Source organism: Procambarus clarkii, chromosome 36, assembly GCF_040958095.1.
Source record: "Procambarus clarkii isolate CNS0578487 chromosome 36, FALCON_Pclarkii_2.0, whole genome shotgun sequence".
NCBI classification, from domain to species: domain Eukaryota; kingdom Metazoa; phylum Arthropoda; class Malacostraca; order Decapoda; family Cambaridae; genus Procambarus; species Procambarus clarkii.
The window spans coordinates 30,306,090-30,328,503 of record NC_091185.1 but is presented as its reverse complement, the minus strand read 5'-3'; the positions used below and the strand labels follow the sequence as shown (position 1 = coordinate 30,328,503).

Genomic DNA, 22,414 nt, shown 5'->3' with positions numbered 1-22,414 from the left:
AAATAATGCACCTGTATGGTAAAACAAATCCTGTCAGCTGTAAAAATATTGATGCAGTTATTTAAATGAAAAATATAATGAAAGAAATATTACTGGTTTATTTTTATCCTATCTTTTTGTACTGTACAGTATATCCAAGGAAGTGAAAAATTGAGACATAATGCACAATTTAATGAATGATTAGCATAGATTAGCAGTTCAAAAGAAATATGACTTGTATTACATATCAACATGAGATCTTAATGATCCATGGTCAACATGATTTAATAAGGATAATACAGTACTGCATTTGTAATAATACAAAGTATAATTTAAAATCTTTATTACTGATTTTTTTTATTAAGAAGATTAGGTATACACAGCAATGTGCTGCTACCCTATTCTATATGGAATATTACACAGTGTAGATAAAAAACTAGCTATAAGTTTATCTAATACTCCCATCTCACAGGATGGTTAGACATACTGTACATGGAATCAATTTAGAAAATACCAGCCTCAATACAAAAAACAAATCAACTCTGACTAAACAACTCTAAGCAATTTTCACAAGAGGTAAGCACTGAATCATGGAAACATTATATTATAATTACTCTTACCAGTTTCTACAAAACTCCTCTTAAACAACGTATTTTTAAACATGTTTAAGTATACACAGCAATGTGCTGCTTTCCTATTCTGTATAAAGGACCACACAGTGTAGGTCAAAAACCAGCTACAAGCTCACCCAACATCCTCACCTCACAGGATGGCCAGTCATACATGGAATTAGGAGAGAACAAAATACTTAATGCTGATCTATTAGCCTCCACTGGCAAAATCTGGGTGCAGCACAAGAATATCTTCCAATATTCCTGAGTGTATGAAGTAATTACAGAGCTCAAAATACCTCATACCATTTGGTATGAAGTCACTGATAACAGGACAATCACAGATATAGTGTTGGAGAGTATGTTCTCTCAAGTAGGACTGAAAACAGATGTTTTTTTTCCACCAAGAGGGCTATAAACCCATGGAACCGCCTACCCGCTGAAGCCGTAAATGCCAAATTCCAGCTAAAAAATATCATTAAGACAATTGGCGGGCCCTTTAACAAGCCGCCGGCTTTCTGTCCTCTTCGAGGCCACTAGATAGTTAGTGGCCCTTGGGTAAATTCAGTAAATATATACAATAATTGTCAGCGCATCTTCCGAGCAACAAGGACAGCTACACAGTATCTCTTAGAATTACGTAGGTAAACAACAAATGTAACATATTTGTTTACTACAATGTCGGTGCTGGCTGTAGAAGTTGAAAAAACATTGTTTTACTTCGAAATATACTAATTTTATAAGAAAATTCGACGTAAATAGGCGGCAGTAGAGCTCCGATAAGCCAGCGCTAAATCTTCAATATGAAGAATGTTGCTGCTCTCTGATTGGCCAAACGAAACACAGTAGTGACCTCTATCGGCACGCAGGTGAACCAACAATTTTCTTCCTAAGTATACCTTACTGAATCGCACCTAAGCATCTTCTTAGGGCGCACTTAGGAACCTTCGTAGCAAACCCACTTACGAAGAAATACACAGAGCTTCCTGAATCTAGGTCCTGGAAATTACCTGAAATGAATGTTGAGATAAGCGTCTCGATGATAGGCCATTAAAGAAACCTATTCCTCACAAGCGTCCGTAACTAGTCACTTTGACTAAGCTCTTTTGCAGGTGGGCCCTTGATCCCGGTGGTCGAAGTGGTTGGGCATAATTCTCCATCCTATCCCAGCTCCTTGCTCTCATATCCCTTCCTAAGTGCTATATACTTACTTACACAGGCTTGACACTTTCTCCTCGTAAATACTTTTTCCTCAGGTCATAATGTTCACAGCCTAACTTAAGTTGGGGCGAGTTGGTGCATGTAACACAAGCCTCATGAGGCCTGTGTTACATGCTTACGTGTAGGCTTACACTTACACTTACGTGTACAGTTACACTTACGTGTAGGCTCTGAGAGCCTACACGTGAGTCTAGTGTAGTTATAGGTCAGGTATATTCATAGCTGCAGCATGATTGTAGGTATAGTATAATGCTAAGGCTGGAATACTCGTGTGTCTCACTGTCTTGAATTCTTCCACGGAAGAGGAAAACTTTAAAAACTCTACGGAGAGTTCTACTGCAGGGTTCGAGGCAACAAAACTCTACGGACAGTAGTACTAAAGGTCAGAGGCTACCTTGAGGTTACCTTGAGGTGATTTCGGGGCTTAGCGTCCCCGCGGCCCGGTCGTCGACCAGGCCTCCTGGTTGCTGGACTGGTCAACCAGGCTGTTGGACGCGGCTGCTCGCAGCCTGACCTATGGGTCACATACGTAAGGCAACAATACTCTACGGACCAAATACTACAGAACAGTCGCACGAAGTCATCGTTTAAAGTCATTGAACGTATGCGCTACACAACACAGACCTGCGTGGCTTTACAACCTGGGATAAAAGCAGGATTTCAAAGGATTAAACAAAAAAAATTAACTATGAAATAGTTCATGAAGTGTGATTCAAAAGTTTAACAGATATTACAACATTTTACAGTTCACAAACAAGCAGCCTGTTCTAGACTCCACTAGAAAGAGACGCCAAACCGCTTCTCAGACCACCTGAATAGTTTTCTATGTACCCGTTATGGTTTGAAACTATATTACAGTTCCAATAATAGTCTACTTGTAAACTGTCAAGTGAAAATTTGTCCTAAACAGAGAATATTCTCTAGTTATAACTTTATTACATTATAAATCTCGGTTTAAAATATAAAAAGCATATCCTGAACTCGTTTTCTTTGAACCTGTCTGACGAATTTGGTTTTCTGTAAATGATATTCTCGGGGATACTCAAAGAATTTAATTCCATATTTCAAATTGTTTATAATAATTCACCATATTAACATAACATAATGAAACCAAATTAAACTCAATCTAACCAAACTTAACGTATCCGTAACCCGTATCCGTGAGGGCAATAGGCACGAGCCTTTAGTGGGAACATTATATAGGAGAGAGCGCCACATCTCCATTTCTGGGCAAAGCTGGAGCCCCCAACACCCAGCTGGAGCCCCCAACACCCAGCTGGAGCCCACAACACCCAGCTGGAGCCCACAACACCCAGCTGGAGCCCCCAACACCCAGCTGGAGCCCCCAACACCCAGCTGGAGCCCCACAACACCCAGCTGGGGCCCCACAACACCCAGCTGGAGCCCCCAACACCCAGCTGGAGCCCCCAACACCCAGCTGGAGCCCCACAACACCCAGCTGGAGCCCCCCAACACCCAGCTGGAGCACCACAACACCCAGCTGGAGCCCCCAACACCCAGCTGGAGCCCCAACACCCAGCTGGAGCCCCACAACACCCAGCTGGAGCCCCCAACACCCAGCTGGAGCCCCCAACACCCAGCTGGAGCCCCACAACACCCAGCTGGGGCCCCACAACACCCAGCTGGAGCCCCCAACACCCAGCTGGAGCCCCCAACACCCAGCTGGAGCCCCACAACACCCAGCTGGAGCCCCCAACACCCAGCTGGAGCACCACAACACCCAGCTGGAGCCCCCAACACCCAGCTGGAGCCCCAACACCCAGCTGGAGCCCCACAACACCCAGCTGGAGCCCCCAACACCCAGCTGGAGCCCCACAACACCCAGCTGGAGCCCCCAACACCCAGCTGAGGCCCCCAACACCCAGCTGGAGCCCCCAACACCCAGCTGGAGCCCCCAAAACCCAGCTGGAGCCCTCCAACACCCAGCTGGAGCCTCCAACACCCAGCTGGAGCCCCCAACACCCAGCTGGAGCCCCCATCACCCAGCTGGAGCCCCACAACACCCAGCTGGAGCCTCCAACACCCAGCTGGAGCCCCCAACACCCAGCTGGAGCCCCCAACACCCAGCTGGAGCCCCCAACACCCAGCTGGAGCCCCCAACACCCAGCTGGAGCCCCACAACACCCAGCTGGAGCCCCACAACACCCAGCTGGAGCCCCCAACACCCAGCTGGAGCCCCCAACACCCAGCTGGAGCCCCACAACACCCAGCTGGAGCCCCCAACACCCAGCTGGAGCACCACAACACCCAGCTGGAGCCCCCAACACCCAGCTGGAGCCCCAACACCCAGCTGGAGCCCCACAACACCCAGCTGGAGCCCCCAACACCCAGCTGGAGCCCCACAACACCCAGCTGGAGCCCCCAACACCCAGCTGAGGCCCCCAACACCCAGCTGGAGCCCCCAACACCCAGCTGGAGCCCCCAAAACCCAGCTGGAGCCCTCCAACACCCAGCTGGAGCCTCCAACACCCAGCTGGAGCCTGTGGGAAAAACCTGCTGGGATTGATATAAGAGGAGACTACCAGGGACTTGTACTGAACTAAATTAAAAATTTACTGTCTGCAAATTAATTCAACTAAAATCTCTAGCTAGGGTTGTAAATCCTAAATCCTCTTTTCCTAATGACAGACTGTGGGCTGTAAGGGACAGGTGGGGTGAATGACTATGTTGATAGAAGTTCCAATCCACCTGTAGACAGGGATCTCACATCAGCTTGTATTTTATACAAGGATAAGATTTGATAAATTCAGTTATCTGACTGAACACTGGCTCTGTTTAAATCAGAGATTTAAACATACATAGTCTAACCTAGTACCATAACTTAACAGCCAATATGTACTTATACTATAAACAACAAATTAAATTGTAAAAGTATAATAAATGACCTTAAATGTAGTCTAAATACTGTCAAGTACTAGAAATTATATTCAATTAAATGAACTTATATGATAACTTAAAAATAACTAAGCAAGCAATTGATAACTTAATTTATATATTCAAATATATATGCAGACATATTCACTTTATACAGTTAGCTTGACTGAATCTCTTCCAAGACTGTGGACACTTGTGAGGTTTTTACTTATTGAGGCTGAATTCTTTTCTGACAGAATGGACACTCATGAGGTTCAGTGCTTGGATAAGATTCACAGCTACACTACAATTTTAATAAACGTACCGATATGTGAGGCTTAGCCTCGCTTTTTAACCAACAGACAGATTTATAGGATATTAAAGCTACACAAGCATACAATTGGCCAATCATATACCAAATAACCTTCAATATACTTCTCTGCCAGTCGGGGTGCCTGTCTGACAAGTTTGCCAGACTGATTAACTCTCTCTTGTTGAGTTTAGGCACGATATTTTGCTACAGCGTTGCTGTATGATGATCTGGTAGCGTTGCTACGTGATTATCCTGCAGTTGCAGAAGAATGATTCGAGATAAAAGTTTATGAATGAAGGTGGAGGAAACCGTGTCACTGATCTCCACTATACACTCTATTTTATGTGAATGTTCACGGATTTTCCTTGTAGATATTGTCCAGGTACTCCCCCAGTTCTAGAGAGTATTCACTGGCGATAAAAATGTTAGATAAGGTGTCCTTGAGCTGGTAATGTTCGCTAAGGATCAGTCACTTGTTCACTCATTTGTAAACAAACGCGGAGTGCCTCGAGGCATCGTCGTGGGCGCTTCTCGCCCCCCGAGAGCCTTCCCCCTCTCCCTTGAGAGGTAGCTTGCAATGAATATTGATTGATTATTTTTACAGTCTAGACTTATGATTAAGATAAGATGTGATTATAATATAATTAGATATAAGATTTAAAGATTATAAGTAGTAATTGAAAGTACCACTGAATCTTATTAAGGATTCGATTTTTAATCCTACCGGATGTTGAATCAATGTTCCAATAGTTTTTTAATTAAGAAGTCCTTCTAGAAGCTTCTGGATCCTTGAGAGATCATGTACAAAGTCACGTAGGCATCAAAAGGGCCCCTGTTGAGTACGTGTTCATGGTGCCATTGTCATCCAGGATCAAGCTATATAATGAATCTTTAAAGATTCATTATATGATTTTGATACATTTAGATATGATTTTGATATGATTTAGATATGATATAGAAATTATACATTTCTTAGATGATTATTAGATATGGTGGGTAAAAATTTCCCACATCTTCCAGAGGGAGAGAACTGGCACAGAGTCCAATACTTAGGACAATAGTAACCATATGTATTTATTTACTCTCCATTGGATTGATAATACAAGTGCAAATTTTGCTTGCACTTTTGTGCTGCTGTCCGTTGTGGACGATTGTGTCTGTTAGGAGTCTGTGGGTCTTGTGGAGTTAGAGTGTCTTGAGGTCTCTCAGGATCTAACTGCAGCTGGCTCACTGATTCCATGTGGACGAGTTTGTCCAATGTCTTCAGGGAAGTTGTTCCTTTAGACAGGATTTTGACTATTCTCAAAATCCCCTGACTATCTGGATGGACTGAGACAACTTTACCTAATGGCCAGTCAGCCCTAGGGCCATCACTGTCTACCAAGACAATATCGCCAGGTTGGAGATTAACTATATTATGTGGGACGTTGGCCCCATAGTGATGTTCTCGTAGAGATGTAAGATATTCTTTTGTCCAAACATCATTCCATTTTTGGATTATGCTGGACAGATGCTTATACCCCTGAACCAACTCGCTCTGACCCACATATGAGGGATCTCTGATCTCATCATCCACTAGAGATGGTACTGGAGTCAGAAGTCTTCCATACATTAGATGGGCAGGACTTAATGGCTCATGTTGAGTAGGATCCTCAGACAAGTAAGTCAACGGCCGGTTATTCACCCTTGATTCTATTTCCGTGATTACTGTCTGGAGTTCTTGAAGATTGATTTTCTGACGGTGTAGAGATTTTCTCAAGGATCTTTTTACAGTTCCTATTAACCGTTCATAAAATCCTCCGTGCCATGGGGCTCTCGGAGGGATAAATTTCCATCTGCAATGACGCTGTTCCAGTGTGGAAGTAACTGCAGGATGGGAACAGATTTCCCGTAGACACGCTTCTCCAGCTACCAAGTTTGCTCCGTTATCTGAAATCATCAGCTTAGGGCATGATCGGCGTGCTGCGAATCTGCGGAAAGCTTGAATAAATGATTGAGCAGTCATATCGGGTGTTACCTCTAGATGTACTGCCCTGGTGGTAGCACAGGTGAACAGACAGATGTATGCCTTGATAGGTTGCTTATCTGCAGTCCCTGTTAGATATATTGCTCCTGTATAATCTACTCCTGTCGTTTCGAAAGGTTGTAGATGGACCACTCGTTCCTTTGGTAGGGGTGGTGGCCCTGGATAAGAGCAAGTTCTTGCATCGTACCTTCGGCATATCATGCAATTCTTCAAGATTGATTTGACTGACTGTCTTCCCTGAGGAATCCAGTACTGCTGTCTGATTTGTGTGAGTGTGTCTAACACTCCTCCATGTTTGATGATTTGTTGATGTGTGTGTAACACAATCAACCTTGTGATCCAATGATTTTTTGGTAAAAGCCATGGATGCACGGTATCTAGATTGATATCTGCGTGTTTAAGTCTCCCTCCACAACGCAGAATGTTGTGATTTTCTTGGTCTATCCACAGACCGAGATTGTGTTTTAACTTATGCGGAAGATTTTCATAGTTATTCCCATAAGTTTCTCTCTGGGCTTGTCTTACCCAATAGATAAGTGCATCAGGAAAAGTGTATTTTATACCTTTTTTCCTGAGATAATGAAACACGTTCTGTGTTACATTGATTAATTTGATGAGCGAGGAGTAATGAGTACAATCCAAGACTGATATTTGAGCTTGCTGCCTGGTGGTAGTTATGGTTTGTGTCGTAATGACGTGTGGCTTTTGTCCAGGCCAACTACCATTCACTAACCATCGAGGCCCATGAAACCAAATATCTGCCTTTGCAAACTGTTTAAATGTCATACCTCTTGATAAGAGATCAGCTGGATTATCCTTTGTTGGTACATGCAACAATCGAAAGCCTGCGGAAATTTCTTTAATTTCCGAGACGCGATTTTTTACATATGGAGTTGGACAGTTGTCGTTTCGTACCCATTGTAAGACAGCTTCATTGTCAGACCATATAATGACATCTTTGATGTTCATGGTAGACAAGACTTGTTTGATATGCACTGCTAAGCGTGTTCCAGTTAGCAGTGCTGTTAGTTCCATCTGAGGCAAAGTCCTCTTTTTTAATGGAGCGACTCTGGCCTTAGAGGTGATAAGATATGATTGATTAGAAGTCACTAAGTAAGCACAAGCTCCAAAAGCTTTGGCTGACGAGTCTGCGAATACATGTAGTGATACTTCTTCATTTTCCTCGACTATGTGTCTTGGAAAGATTATCTTTTCAACTAAAGTTTGTTCTTGAGCTACTTCCATCCAAGCTTTTTGTAACTGGATTGGTAGTGGATCATCCCAACCAACATTAGCTTTCCATGCTTCTTGCACTAATAAACGCCACTTGATAGTCAAAGGATTTAGTAGACCAAGTGGGTCGAATACTTTGCTAACTTGTGAAAGCAAATCCCTTTTTGTAGTGATGTTGTAATTTACTGGCACAGATTTGATCGATATTGTGTCCGAGATTAAATCCCAATCCATACCTAACACCTTTTGTGATTCTGGTACGTGATATTCAGGGTAATCTCTTGCTATTTGATTATTCAATGTTGCATTATTAGAGGCCCAAGATTGTAGTGGCATGTTGGCACCTTGTAGCTCCTTGTTAGCCTCTTGATATAATTGTAACAGTTCAGTAGTACTGTTAACTGTCCCTTGAAAATTATCTACATATAGATTTTGACTGATTTCAGTCTTACAGGGACTTGATGATTTCTTCAGATGAGTATCTAGAGTTGCTTGCAACAGAAATGGACTGCTTGTCGCGCCAAAAAGAACTGATGAGAATCTGAAAGTCACTACTGGACTATTGACATCTTCTGGGTTCTCTACCCATAGAAACTTAGTGAAGTCTCTATCTTCTTCCTGCAAGCCAACTCTTAGAAAGGCCTTACTTATATCTGCTGAATACGCATATTTGTTAAGTCTAAACTTCACCAGTATGTCATACAATTTCTGAGTTAGACTTGGACCTGTTTGCAAACAATCATTTAGACTGGTTCCTTGGGGTCCAGATTTAGAGCTACAATTAAAAACTATCCGTAAAGGAGTCGTTTTTGATTCTCTCTTTACAGCCATGTGTGGTAAAAAATGGCCTGTTTGCTTATTGTCATGTTTCACGACTTCGATGAATTTATTCTTTAATTGTTGAGCAATAATCTCATGATAGAGTTTTAAATGCTCAGGCCTTTTTCTTAGCTTTGCTAGTTGAGATTTAAATTGACTATAAGCCATGTGATAATTGGTAGGTAAGGTTTTATGGTTGATTTTCCATGGTAGCCTTACCCAGTACTGTCCATCATGGTATTGTACTGTTTCTAAGTACTGATTGTATGCACAGACATCATCAGGACTTGGTTGTTCAGGAATTATTCCTATGGCATCAAGTTCCCACAATTGAGGTACAGATTCCAATCCATCATCAATCATGTGGGGGATTTTAAGTGGTGACTGTTCTTTGCCTAGTCATGCCACTATTACAGTTTCTGTATGATGTGATTTTTCAGGAGTTGAAGGTTCAAGATCTAGTATAGGTCCTGTCATCAATATGCCTCCTGCTGATTTGAGTATATTCATACCCATAGATTCTTCTGATCCCAGAATGAATCGATGATAGTAGTCAGCTCCAATCAGGATTCCGATATCTCCTATGTAGTCAGAATCAAGCAGAGGATCTGCTAATTGTATTCCTTTTTCTTTTAGGAATTTAATAGTTGCTGTCAGACCAGTCACTTCCATTTCAGTAGGAATTTTATCAACTACTATGGCTTCTACTGTCCTTTGGGATGTACCTAGACAGACATTGAGTTTTACTACTGGAAAGGTTCTACGACCAGAATTAGTAAAAAACCCTGATATGGATGTAGATACTTGCTTTGAAGATTTAAGTTGTAAATCTTCTGCCATCTTTTTACTGATAAAGGTTTTCTGTGACCCTTGATCAAAAAAGCCTCTAATTGGAATACAAATTCCTTGATTGCATAGTTCTAGCTGTGCAGTAGGCAATATGGCTGCTGTAACAATTTCTGTATCCAAGTCGTTGACATTGCTCATTACTGTACAGAATTGTACGGCTGTTGTGGTATTATCATCTTTGGGCTTTGCCTGAGATGCAGGTTGATTATTGGAAGTCTGTGATCTGGATTGAGTGTTAATATCACTACAGAGTGCTGTGTGATGTACACTTTTATGACAATATTGGCAGTTTTGCAATGGAGTGTTACACTCACTTGTATCGTGCTTCCGTAGACAACGGATGCACCTGTTCAGAGATTTCAGTCGATCGATTCGACTGGCACGGCCTACATAAACTGTGCATTGATAAATGGTATGTGCTTCTTGACAGAATAAACATTTTGGGGCACTTGTAGCTCCTTTTGTCTTATCTGTCTTAGGAGCTTGGTTTCCTGCAGTTCTGTTAACTGTGGGGGATATAGCATAAGAGCCAACATTATTCTTTTTCCACTTTGCAGAAGAGGAGTTTTGTTGCCTTGATTTTTGACTGCCATTCTGGACATTTTTGCTTTTGTCCGTGGATTCACCTTTGTGGATTTTTTCTTGAGATCTAAGTTTTCCTCGGCTTCGTAATCTTTGTACGTAAGCTCGAAGTCCATCAAAGATTTGGCTTTGTGATAAGATGTTGTTACAAGTATGTAACACTTGTAGGTAAGCAATTACATGGAAGTAGGTTATACAAGCATGTAACACTTGTACTCCTCCAAGGATTTCCTTAAAGGATGAATTGTATCTGTAATAATGTGTATCTACATTATTCATGATGTGATGAAGCATTTTGCTTTTGCTTTTTTCTCGGCTTTGCCTTTTCTATTAAGTAAGTCTCTTTGAGATGCTTGATTAACTTCAGATTTTCTGAGGCTGCTTTCACTCCAGTGAAAGCATGAAATTAGGTGATCAAGACTATATTCTTGGATTAAGATAGTTATCTTAGATGGATGATAATATTTGTATTGACATTGTCAATGTGTTGTTAGCCTTTCAGATTGTGATGTGAGATTAAGATTGGTCTTAATCCCCAATTGTAGACTATTGTAGCCAAGTGATGATGACATTTGTCTATCACCTGATTTAAATGGTCTGTAGGCTGTAGATTCAAGTGATTTTTTAGACACTTTGTGTCCTTTTCTTTTCTGTTTCAGTTGCTGGTGGAATACTGTTAGTCATTTTGACCTTTTCCGAGTTTCGGAGATTCCGAGATTTTTCTCTTTTTTCTGATAAATATGTATGATGTTAATGTATTTTGATAAATGATCTTTCCTGTCTACTTAGGTAATGATTCCAAAGATCGTCCTTCATTTCCTCCCTGGAATCTGGTTGTAGCAGGTGTTCAATTATCAAAAGTACTGTAATAATTTGATTTGTGACCCGAATGCACGAATGCACCAAGTTGGTAAATCTTGTAATAATTTTTTAAAAATAGTAAATGGCACTATTTTTGCAAAGTTATTACAAAATCTGTTACCATAATAATAGTTAGATAAAATACAGTAGAATGTCTACTGGTTTTACCTGGAATAGGGTTTGTACAGTTGATTATGGTTAGATTGTAATGAATGCTCTTACAGTGATGATAACACTTTTTTAAAGAATATTATGTAATGAGCAGCTCTGAAAATCAGAAGATTAGAGATAATGCTAGATAATACACTTAAATATATATGTAATGTTACCACAATGAGGTAGGTAATGGTATTTATGATTAAGATGCAGTTGTGTCTGTGACACTGATATACTTAAGTACTGTTGTTTCTTAACACAAACCAATATTAGTATGCTATGAATGCTTACTAGTTAATGGATATGGTGGCTTAAGCCACTGCAAACTATTTGTTTACTTAGATATATAGCTATGATAAATATTGGCTGATAGCTAGGTTAGGCTAGAATATGTAAGAATTATTCCAATGCAAAATCAAGAAGTTTCTTATGTATTTGGCATTGAAATATTCGGTAAACGAATGATCATAAATATCTAGGTACAAAAGACCATTATTATCTAGGTTCGAAGGACCATTAATATCTAGGTTCGAAGGACCATTAATGTGGGAAAAACCTGCTGGGATTGATATAAGAGGAGACTACCAGGGACTTGTACTGAACTAAATTAAAAATTTACTGTCTGCAAATTAATTCAACTAAAATCTCTAGCTAGGGTTGTAAATCCTAAATCCTCTTTTCCTAATGACAGACTGTGGGCTGTAAGGGACAGGTGGGGTGAATGACTATGTTGATAGAAGTTCCAATCCACCTGTAGACAGGGATCTCACATCAGCTTGTATTTTATACAAGGATAAGATTTGATAAATTCAGTTATCTGACTGAACACTGGCTCTGTTTAAATCAGAGATTTAAACATACATAGTCTAACCTAGTACCATAACTTAACAGCCAATATGTACTTATACTATAAACAACAAATTAAATTGTAAAAGTATAATAAATGACCTTAAATGTAGTCTAAATACTGTCAAGTACTAGAAATTATATTCAATTAAATGAACTTATATGATAACTTAAAAATAACTAAGCAAGCAATTGATAACTTAATTTATATATTCAAATATATATGCAGACATATTCACTTTATACAGTTAGCTTGACTGAATCTCTTCCAAGACTGTGGACACTTGTGAGGTTTTTACTTATTGAGGCTGAATTCTTTTCTGACAGAATGGACACTCATGAGGTTCAGTGCTTGGATAAGATTCACAGCTACACTACAATTTTAATAAACGTACCGATATGTGAGGCTTAGCCTCGCTTTTTAACCAACAGACAGATTTATAGGATATTAAAGCTACACAAGCATACAATTGGCCAATCATATACCAAATAACCTTCAATATACTTCTCTGCCAGTCGGGGTGCCTGTCTGACAAGTTTGCCAGACTGATTAACTCTCTCTTGTTGAGTTTAGGCACGATATTTTGCTACAGCGTTGCTGTATGATGATCTGGTAGCGTTGCTACGTGATTATCCTGCAGTTGCAGAAGAATGATTCGAGATAAAAGTTTATGAATGAAGGTGGAGGAAACCGTGTCACTGATCTCCACTATACACTCTATTTTATGTGAATGTTCACGGATTTTCCTTGTAGATATTGTCCAGGTACTCCCCCAGTTCTAGAGAGTATTCACTGGCGATAAAAATGTTAGATAAGGTGTCCTTGAGCTGGTAATGTTCGCTAAGGATCAGTCACTTGTTCACTCATTTGTAAACAAACGCGGAGTGCCTCGAGGCATCGTCGTGGGCGCTTCTCGCCCCCCGAGAGCCTTCCCCCTCTCCCTTGAGAGGTAGCTTGCAATGAATATTGATTGATTATTTTTACAGTCTAGACTTATGATTAAGATAAGATGTGATTATAATATAATTAGATATAAGATTTAAAGATTATAAGTAGTAATTGAAAGTACCACTGAATCTTATTAAGGATTCGATTTTTAATCCTACCGGATGTTGAATCAATGTTCCAATAGTTTTTTAATTAAGAAGTCCTTCTAGAAGCTTCTGGATCCTTGAGAGATCATGTACAAAGTCACGTAGGCATCAAAAGGGCCCCTGTTGAGTACGTGTTCATGGTGCCATTGTCATCCAGGATCAAGCTATATAATGAATCTTTAAAGATTCATTATATGATTTTGATACATTTAGATATGATTTTGATATGATTTAGATATGATATAGAAATTATACATTTCTTAGATGATTATTAGATATGGTGGGTAAAAATTTCCCACAGAGCCCCCAACACCCAGCTGGAGCCCCCATCACCCAGCTGGAGCCCCACAACACCCAGCTGGAGCCTCCAACACCCAGCTGGAGCCCCCAACACCCAGCTGGAGCCCCCAACACCCAGCTGGAGCCCCCAACACCCAGCTGGAGCCCCACAACACCCAGCTGGAGCCCCACAACACCCAGCTGGAGCCCCACAACACCCAGCTGGAGCCCCACAACACCCAGCTGGAGCCCCCAACACCCAGCTGGAGCCCCAATACCCAGCTGGAGCCCCACAACACCCAGCTGGAGCCCCACAACACCCAGCTGGAGCCCCACAACACCCAGCTGGAGCCCCCAACACCCAGCTGGAGCCCAGCAACACAAAGGAGGGAGGACAACAGAGACAAAGAAGGATAAAAAAAATCTTTGTGAGAGTGTCGAGACCTGGACCCTGGTTCAAGTGTCCTGGAGAGAGATGAAGGAAATACTCCAGTGAAAAGAAACTGGGGGAAAGGTTGTCCAGTGGTAGGGGGGCAGAGAGAGGGAGGGAGAGAGTGGGAGAGGGAGGTAGGGGGCAGGGAGGAGGTATTGGAGGAGATGGAGGTAGAGAAGGGAGAGGAAAGTGGGGGTGGGAGGGAGGGAGGGAGGGGGAAGAGTTAGGGAGTGGGGGGCGAGTGGTAGGGAGTTTCTCCATCCCAATAAACACACAACATTTGTGTAAAATATCACTCAGTAGAGTGATTTTTGGGTGTCAAATAAAAAATTCTGGGTGTCAAATCAAAATCCAAGCTTTACAGATAGTTTCGAGACGAAATTTATCTATTATAAGTGATGCCTAACCCTGAAAGCCGAAGGTTTTTAACATAAGTTTGGATTCCATGATGATAAAGCGATACATTAAGCTCAAATCATCTTTTAAGTGTAGATGTGGACAGTAGACGGATATCCTAGTTCACACCTGGAGTGTGAACTAAGATATCCGTATCTTAGGACTGGTCAGAGACCGGGCCGTGAGAACATTGGTCCTCGGGAATCCTTGGAGGTAAGGGCGCCTCAAGAAAACATCTTAACATCATTCAGTGCCTCACGCCACATTTCAGTGCAATCTTTTGGCTTGGAAATTGTGAAGTAAAGGTAAGTATTAATAATGAAATATCAAATTGTATTTTTCAGTCCTAGCATTATATATAACACTTGTAATATTAACAGCTCAGGAGTACATATAACTGACGATCACAGTATTACAAAATACTCTTAAACGTAAATTCCCACAAATCACATCAAGCAAGCTAATAAATTTATTTTTAAGTTCAAATATGTTTATTGATACAAGAAAAAATACATCTCAAAGAGATGCTAAGGCTATTTCTACCCTCCCGTTCATTAAAACATCCATATATTCATTCTATTACAGTTCCTTGACGTTCCCCTTCAAAACAGACCGATTTCTTATAAATATAACAAAACACCCATCAAAGCAGCACTCTAGCAAGATGAATCTTCTAAGATCCGACTTGACTGGAGAATAAAGACATCCGATCCCTATTGTTGAGACGTTGGGGAGGAAAAGTCTACAGGTTTAGTAGTCTATAGGGTTAAGGCTACTCGATACGACTTGAGGCTTCTTTAGGCTACGGCAGCGTGTATGTTTTGAGCAGCGGTTTGGCGATGCTCAAGTAATGCTTCAATTAATGCGATACAATGATGCTTGTCTATGTGTGAGAACTGAAGGAGCTGATGTTTGCTATAGCGAGAACCTTCCATACCCGCCCGACCCCTTGTTTTTGACAGGGGGGAGGGGAAATAAATGTGTTCGTAGCCCTCTCATTTTATACTGCACATTCCTGCTTAGCTGCGGACGCCACATTTCCTATTTTCATGAATTTGTTATTTATATTTAAATGTTTTTGAAATACATAGTTTTTTTTAGTTCATATAACCCATATTCATTTTGTTACCCACTAGATGTACCCGGGTGTATGATCAACAAATCAAAATTATGACACTAGCTCAGACTGGCCGAGCCCCCTAAAATGTCATCGAGTTTATCTATCTTGGAATATGACCCGAAATTTTGCAATCACTTTATTAACTCTCGTGTTCATAAGGATATCCTCATAATGCATCCATTCGCCAGTGCAGGCGAATGGATCCCATCGCCCTGTATGACTAAATATCCTGTGAGATGGGGATTCCTTAGCATTCCTCTTGAAACACTATGCAACCCTTCACATATATACATATTATATACAGTATATTATTCTGCATATGCATGCAGAATAAGCTACATCTGCAAGACGAAAATATTGCTGAAACGTTTTTACCTTTTAAACATTATTAATCATGTCGTTTGACTACGACGGGATAGGCTTGAAGATAGTTTTCTTCAAGAAGTGCCGGACCAACCGGGCTGTGGTGGATGATATGTGGGTCTGCGGGCCGCTCCAAGCAACAACATGTTGGACCAAGTTCTCACAAGTCAGTTTTCGGGGGGAGTAGAAAAACTCCCAGAACCCCATCAAGGTACAATCCAGGACTAAATACGTACAAGTGCTGCAACGTTTGCTAATCGACGGGTGAAACTAAAGATGGTTCTGTCACCCAAGGTATGGAACGGGTGAAGCTAAAAAAGGTTCTGTCACCCACAAACACACTCCGAGGGGGTGGCAGTGGCCGCATATCAGACCCACAGGAACCTGTTGTGTTCCTAATCCTGGCTCTGTGAGCAAGCCTGTCTGTCGGCTGGTGGGAGAAGCCTAGCATGAACCCCGGCGCCGCTCCCATTCCGGACTCTGCATGGCCGCGTTGCTAATCATAAAAGGATTAGCCGAGAGTATGCAAAGGTGCACCAGCGGCTACATTTATCATTGCTGTAGAAGGTACTGGTAGTAGTATTTCCAGATTAATCTGACGCGTTGCTTCCTGGTAACCAGTATACGACAGGCAAATAGCCTCGGATTCTTTTGCGAGTCACACCGCTTATACGCTGCGAGCCTAGCATCATTATTGCCTATCTCAACGTTTCAACACGGGGGGCTCCTGTAATGGTTATATACACAGCCCAGCTCATAATTTATGATGCTAGATTCTTATAATGTTGACAATTTGTATCAGTTTGGGTTATGAAAAGACGAGACACATCCAGATAAAGGAGCGAAAAGCAGATTGCTGTCCAAGCCCGCCATTGTCATGAGCTGGGATATAGCATGGAGTAAGTGTGATTGGTAGCCCTGTGGATTTCCCGTGCTACCGTCAGTGTTTGGTGGTCCACCCAGGTAGTATTGTGGTAGTGTCACTGTCTGGTAGTTCCTGGTAGTGTCTAGTAGTTCCTGGTAGTGCCAGCGTCTGGTGGTAGTTCCGTGGTAGTGTCTAGTAGTTCCTGGTAGTCACTGTCTGGTAGTTCCGTGGTAGTGTCTAGTAGTTCCTGGTAGTGCCAGCGTCTGGTGGTAGTTCCGTGGTAGTGTCTAGTAGTTCCTGGTAGTGTCACTGTCTGGTAGTTCCTGGTAGTGTCTAGTTGTTCCGTGGTAGTGCCAGCGTCTGGTGGTAGTCCCTGGTAGTGCCAATGTCTGGTAGTTCCGCGGTTGTCCCATGGTAGTGCAAGCATTATGGTAGTTCCGTGGTACAGTAGCGTATTTTTATTTTTAAATAATCCAAAGGTCCAATGCAATGCTCCTGTATTTGAATGCTTCACATATAAAAACAATCTGTTTCTTGGCCAGAATTTCCCAGCTGTGACTTGGCTAGTTAGCAATGGCTTCCCTCTAACTACTCTTAAGCTAGTTAGTGAACCTGACCAAGGGGCCTACAAATAAAAAAAAAAACGGGACATCAAAGTCAGTAGGACATCATTAGGATATCAATAATCAACAGTCAATTGCGAGTCACTAGGATTTTGAGTAAATAAGTTTTGGGGGGGATTAAATTTTGGGGGATTTACCTTTTTAAATTTAGTTTTTTGGCTTTAGGGGCTTAATACGTCATAATGCGGTGTATTATTCACGAGAAGGGGGCTGTATCATCAACCTACAGTACTGCTGGCTGATGTATTTGTGTTTTAATGTTGTATTTATATATAGATCGTCTGGCATTACTATTTCTTGATCTTTTCCTTCGACATCCAGTTCTTCTTGTATCCTGTAATCCTTTTACGGACATTGTTGTTGCTTTTCCTACTTCAAGTTCAAGTATGTTTATTGAGACAAGAAAAAATACATCTCAAAGGGATAGAGTAGCTTAGGCTATTTCTATCTTCCCTTGATACTTAGTACCGGTGTTGGCGTTTGTCAATGCTGAACATCATGATGTTAATCCCTTGATCGATTGACGACTTTGCTCGTCTAATTCTAATTTATATATTCTTTGGTATCATGGTAATTTGTATATTGGCTTTCGTGTCATCAGTAAAGATGACAAGAAAAAGTTGAGTGTGTTCCTGTCTTAACCTGCTATGACGATGGAAAAAAGACTGGTCGGCCAGTCTGTTGTGTTATGCTACAGGTTTACTCTCTCCCAGTAGGATCCAAACCTGTAACAGCATTCAGAGTATGAAGGTATGGTGACATACACCTCGTCAACACCATACACGAAACACAACATTTGATCTCACTATTATTTTTGTAGTTGGGTTGGGTTAAATGTCCTTAAAATGCAGCAATGACTTGAATTTAGACCCTACTCGTATACATTCGGTTTTTAGTATCTTACTGAAGGGTGGTAATGGTGTCTTGCCCTTTATAAATACGAGATTCCTGGAATTCGATTAAGCGAATCGTGTATATTATCTTGGCAACTGCTTTTTTTTGGTTAATTTTGAGGGATATTTTGAAGAGTTAATATCTGATGAATTACTTGCAGAGCGCCTAATTCACGAGATAACTCAGTTAAAACTTTCTCTTGTTATTGCCATGGCATTACGGAGATTACATCACATCAAACCAGTAGGCATGGCAGGATGTGCAAAATGCCTCAGTTGAAAAAGCAGAGGTGCAATAGGAACTCTGAGGGAGAACTCGATCAACATCAAGGGCCCGAGACTTTTCAACAAGGAGCCGCTTCCCGTGTTGGTACCGGGGGTTCGTCTATCTGGGAGACGCTTCCCATGTTGGTATCGGCGGTGCGGCTATCTGGGAGCCGCCTCCCATGTTGGTACCGGCGGTGAGGCTATCTGGGAGCCGCTTCCCGTGTTGGTACCGGCGGTGCTTCTATCTGGGAGACGCTTCCCGTGTTGATATCGCCGGTGCGGCTATCTGGGAGCCGCTTCCCATGTTGGTACCGGCGGTGCTTCTATCTGGGAGACGCTTCCCGTGTTGATATCGCCGGTGCGGCTATCTGGGAGCCGCTTTCCATGTTGGTACCGACGGTGCTTCTATCTGGGAGACGCTTCCCATGTTGGTACCGGCGGTGCTTCTATCTGGGAGCCGCTTCCCATGTTGGTACCGGCGGTGCTTCTATCTGGGAGCCGCTTCCAGTGTAGGTACCGCGGGTGCGGCTATCTGGGAGCCGCTTCATGTGTAGGTACCGCGGGTGCGGCTAGCAGCTTCAAGCTACAGACTGCGGCACAAGGACGCCTCCCGACAGCTGCAGCCACCTAGCGGCTGGTTCGGGAACATCTTCTTCCACCCTCCTAAGACCTGCCGCCAATGAGCGCGAATTCTTCTTTATTTACTATTTATTTATTTCAGAAGCTCGGGCTTAGCTCCTGGACCCGCTTCTAAAATAGCTTAGTTAGGCCTGACCATAACATGTAAACACGACGTATGGAGAGCGTCTCAAAATCTCTTGGGTTGGTCATTCCACTTTCGAGTGGTACAAGAGTTTAGGCGAGTAATGTCTTGTGCTGGCCGGCTGCTCCTTACACGATACCGCTCCTGTCAAGCCTGTCAAACCTGTCAAGTTAGGCTATCCTTAATTGGCTATTTGCCCTCAAGAGCTGGCGAGACTTTAATGAACAAAGACATCGGTCTTGTTTGTAGAGAGAGCTGTCAAGGGTGAAATTATTGGTGGCATTGTGTATTGTATTATTGTTGTATTGAGTATTTGTATATTTGGTATTGTATTATGTTAATTGTTCATTATACATCCCTGCCTCGTTGGGGGGAGAGATGGAAGTGTTTCTACTACGACTTGCCCCAACAGTGATCTGATTCAAACTTTTTGTGATTAATGAGCATAACAGCTGGGACACACAAATATTATATATATATATATATATATATATATATATATATATATATATATATATATATATATATATATATATATATATATATATATATATATATTGGTGTATACTGGCAGCAGGTTTTCTTTTAAACATGTCTCATGGAGGTTCGAAACGTTGTGCAAATTGTATAAATAAGTGTAATACATTCTATAGCAATTCACTTTTTTCTTCACCTTGAAATAACGAAAATGAGTTTTGGAGAACTCCTCTTTCAGCTAAGCCCTGATGCTAGGAAAATAGAGGGATAGAAGCCCTAAACCAGAAGATAGTAAATACTGAATATGCGGTCATATTCATTGATATATATATATATATATATATATATATATATATATATATATATATATATATATATATATATATATACATATATATATATATATATATATATATATATATATATATTTAATAATAAAATAGAGTACCACCTCTAGCTGGAAGAAGGGTATATATATATATACGCACTTCTCGGCCTACTATGCAAGGCCTGATTTACCTAAAAGGCCAAGTGATTTTCTTTATTTTCAATAAATTGTTTCCTATTGGATTATTTTAAATATTATTATTATATTATATTAACATCATAAATTATTGATTTAGTTGTGTTAGTTTAGGTTAGGTTAAGATAGGTTAGGTTAGGTTAGGAAGGGTTGGTTAGGTTCGGTCATATATCTACGTTAGTTTTAACTCAAATTTAAAAAAAAAATGAGCTCACACATAATGAAATGAATAGCTTTATCATTTCATAAGAAGAAAGTGAGAAAAATATTGAAATTCTGGAAAACTTGGCTTATTAAGCAAATCGGTCCTTGCATAGTAGGCCAAGAACTGCATTCTGGCTACTAGGTACGACATATATATATAGGGGGTTAACAAACAACACTCAGGAGACATCTCCCGTCACGCAGGGTGCAGTTGCACCTCCACAGATCTCCAGTATCAGCTCTTGATACTGGTAACGGCTCAAAAGGGCCACCACTTACGGGCTATTCATGCCCGTGCCACCTTTTGGGTGACTTAATCTTTATCATCATCAACAAACAACAGCATTGTGACTTATTATTTTTCTTTTGGATATTTTCCATTCTACGCAAATCTCTTCTACATCTGAAGAAACACTAGATCAATTAATCTTCCCGTTTTTATTGGTCGACGTTTCGTTAGCAATGTGACAGCTTCAGGAGTACACTGTTGGACAGCTATACTGAGCTTACAAGGTTGTTGCTTTTAGATTCAGCTACTCGGAACAAAATTTCCATGTAGCACGGGCTATGGTAAGCCCGTAAAGCTTACAAGGAGAAACCTAGACATTTATACGTGTGGGTACAACTGGCACACATCGTATAGGGAGCGCCGAAGGATAGGCTGACGTGGCTGTTGCCTGACTCTAGTTTCTAGCTGTCCGCCAGATCTTTCATCTTCCCTCTGGAGCAACGAATAGCTGTATGCTGGAAGTTGAATTCATCAGAGTGAGAGAGAGAGAGAGAGAGAGAGAGAGAGAGAGAGAGAGAGAGAGAGAGAGAGAGAGAGAGAGAGAGAGAGAGAGAGAGAGAGAGAGAGAGAGAGAGACAGACAGAGAGAGACAGAGACAGAGAGAGACAGAGACAGACAACGTCAATTACCTCTTCTAGCTGTCAATAAATAGTTTAGTTCCATCAGTGTAGAGGTCAGTGTGGCCGCTCTCAGGAGCAATCTCCATTCTATAAGATGTGTATTTCCTTTAAATCCAGCCACAGATTACATACCAAACACCGCCCGTGATTATATTAATTTCTGAAATTGCCTCTATTTATCCAGCGCATTTTGCGCAGATTACTGGTTAAATAATCACTACTTGCTGCACCTGTTCTACTAGATAAATATATAGAATATTACACAAATTCCATAATGTTTCTTCCTGTATATTGGAAACAAAATAGAAAAAAAGATTCCCCCCCCAAATTCCATAATGTTTCTCCTGTATATTGGAAACAAAATAGAAAAAAAAGATTCTTCATCCTGGATATAGACAACGGCTTAAGGGCCGTGGCTGCATATAAATTTAAATATAATAATTGAAATGTAGTCAAGCACATAATACTACTTGTATCTTCACCAGGCCCCAGAAGGGATAGCCCGACCGCTTCCACTTGAAGAAACAGGGATGCCTCTTAGCCTCGTGCGTGCGGGTGCTAGGCTTCCGACTAAAGTTTTCGTTGCACGATATTATTACTTTTTCTCAGTCTACTCTCATTATTAGTAGTTTTTAAGTTCACAAATGATACATTTCTACTGTGCCTGTAAATGAGAATGACAGCGTAAGAGATCAGCCGACCAAGAGATCAGCGTAAGATCAGCCGAGCGACAAGAGGAGCAGCCTAGTGTGGATGTCGGTGCGGATTCCACATCTTAAGGCCCCGTGAACCTCTGGTTAACTGTGACGGACATTTGTAGAAATGGCTGTAATG

At 41.4% G+C, this 22,414-nt stretch overlaps 2 protein-coding genes across 4 annotated transcripts in view; both read right to left on the bottom strand.

Moving 5' to 3' along the window:
• The window catches only part of LOC123756170 (uncharacterized), a 164,288-nt gene that overhangs the window by 38,195 nt on the left and 103,679 nt on the right, over nt 1–22,414 (bottom strand). The gene's annotated exons all lie outside the window — the stretch shown is intronic.
• LOC138371626 (uncharacterized) lies at nt 4,261–13,665 on the bottom strand. 3 transcript variants are annotated; one of them, XR_011230556.1, is made up of 3 exons: nt 12,766–13,665; nt 5,011–12,275; nt 4,261–4,520 (listed from the first exon to the last, which is right to left on the bottom strand). XR_011230556.1 is itself a non-coding variant. In XM_069336608.1 (2 exons), exon 2 carries the CDS (start codon nt 9,437–9,439, stop codon nt 6,077–6,079), a length of 3,363 nt encoding a protein of 1,120 aa, XP_069192709.1. In that variant the 5' UTR covers nt 9,440–12,275; nt 12,766–13,665; the 3' UTR covers nt 4,261–6,076. The 3 variants fall into 3 exon arrangements, 1 of the variants encoding a protein (XP_069192709.1); XR_011230557.1 differs by having other exon boundaries at nt 5,011–13,665; XM_069336608.1 differs by having other exon boundaries at nt 4,261–12,275.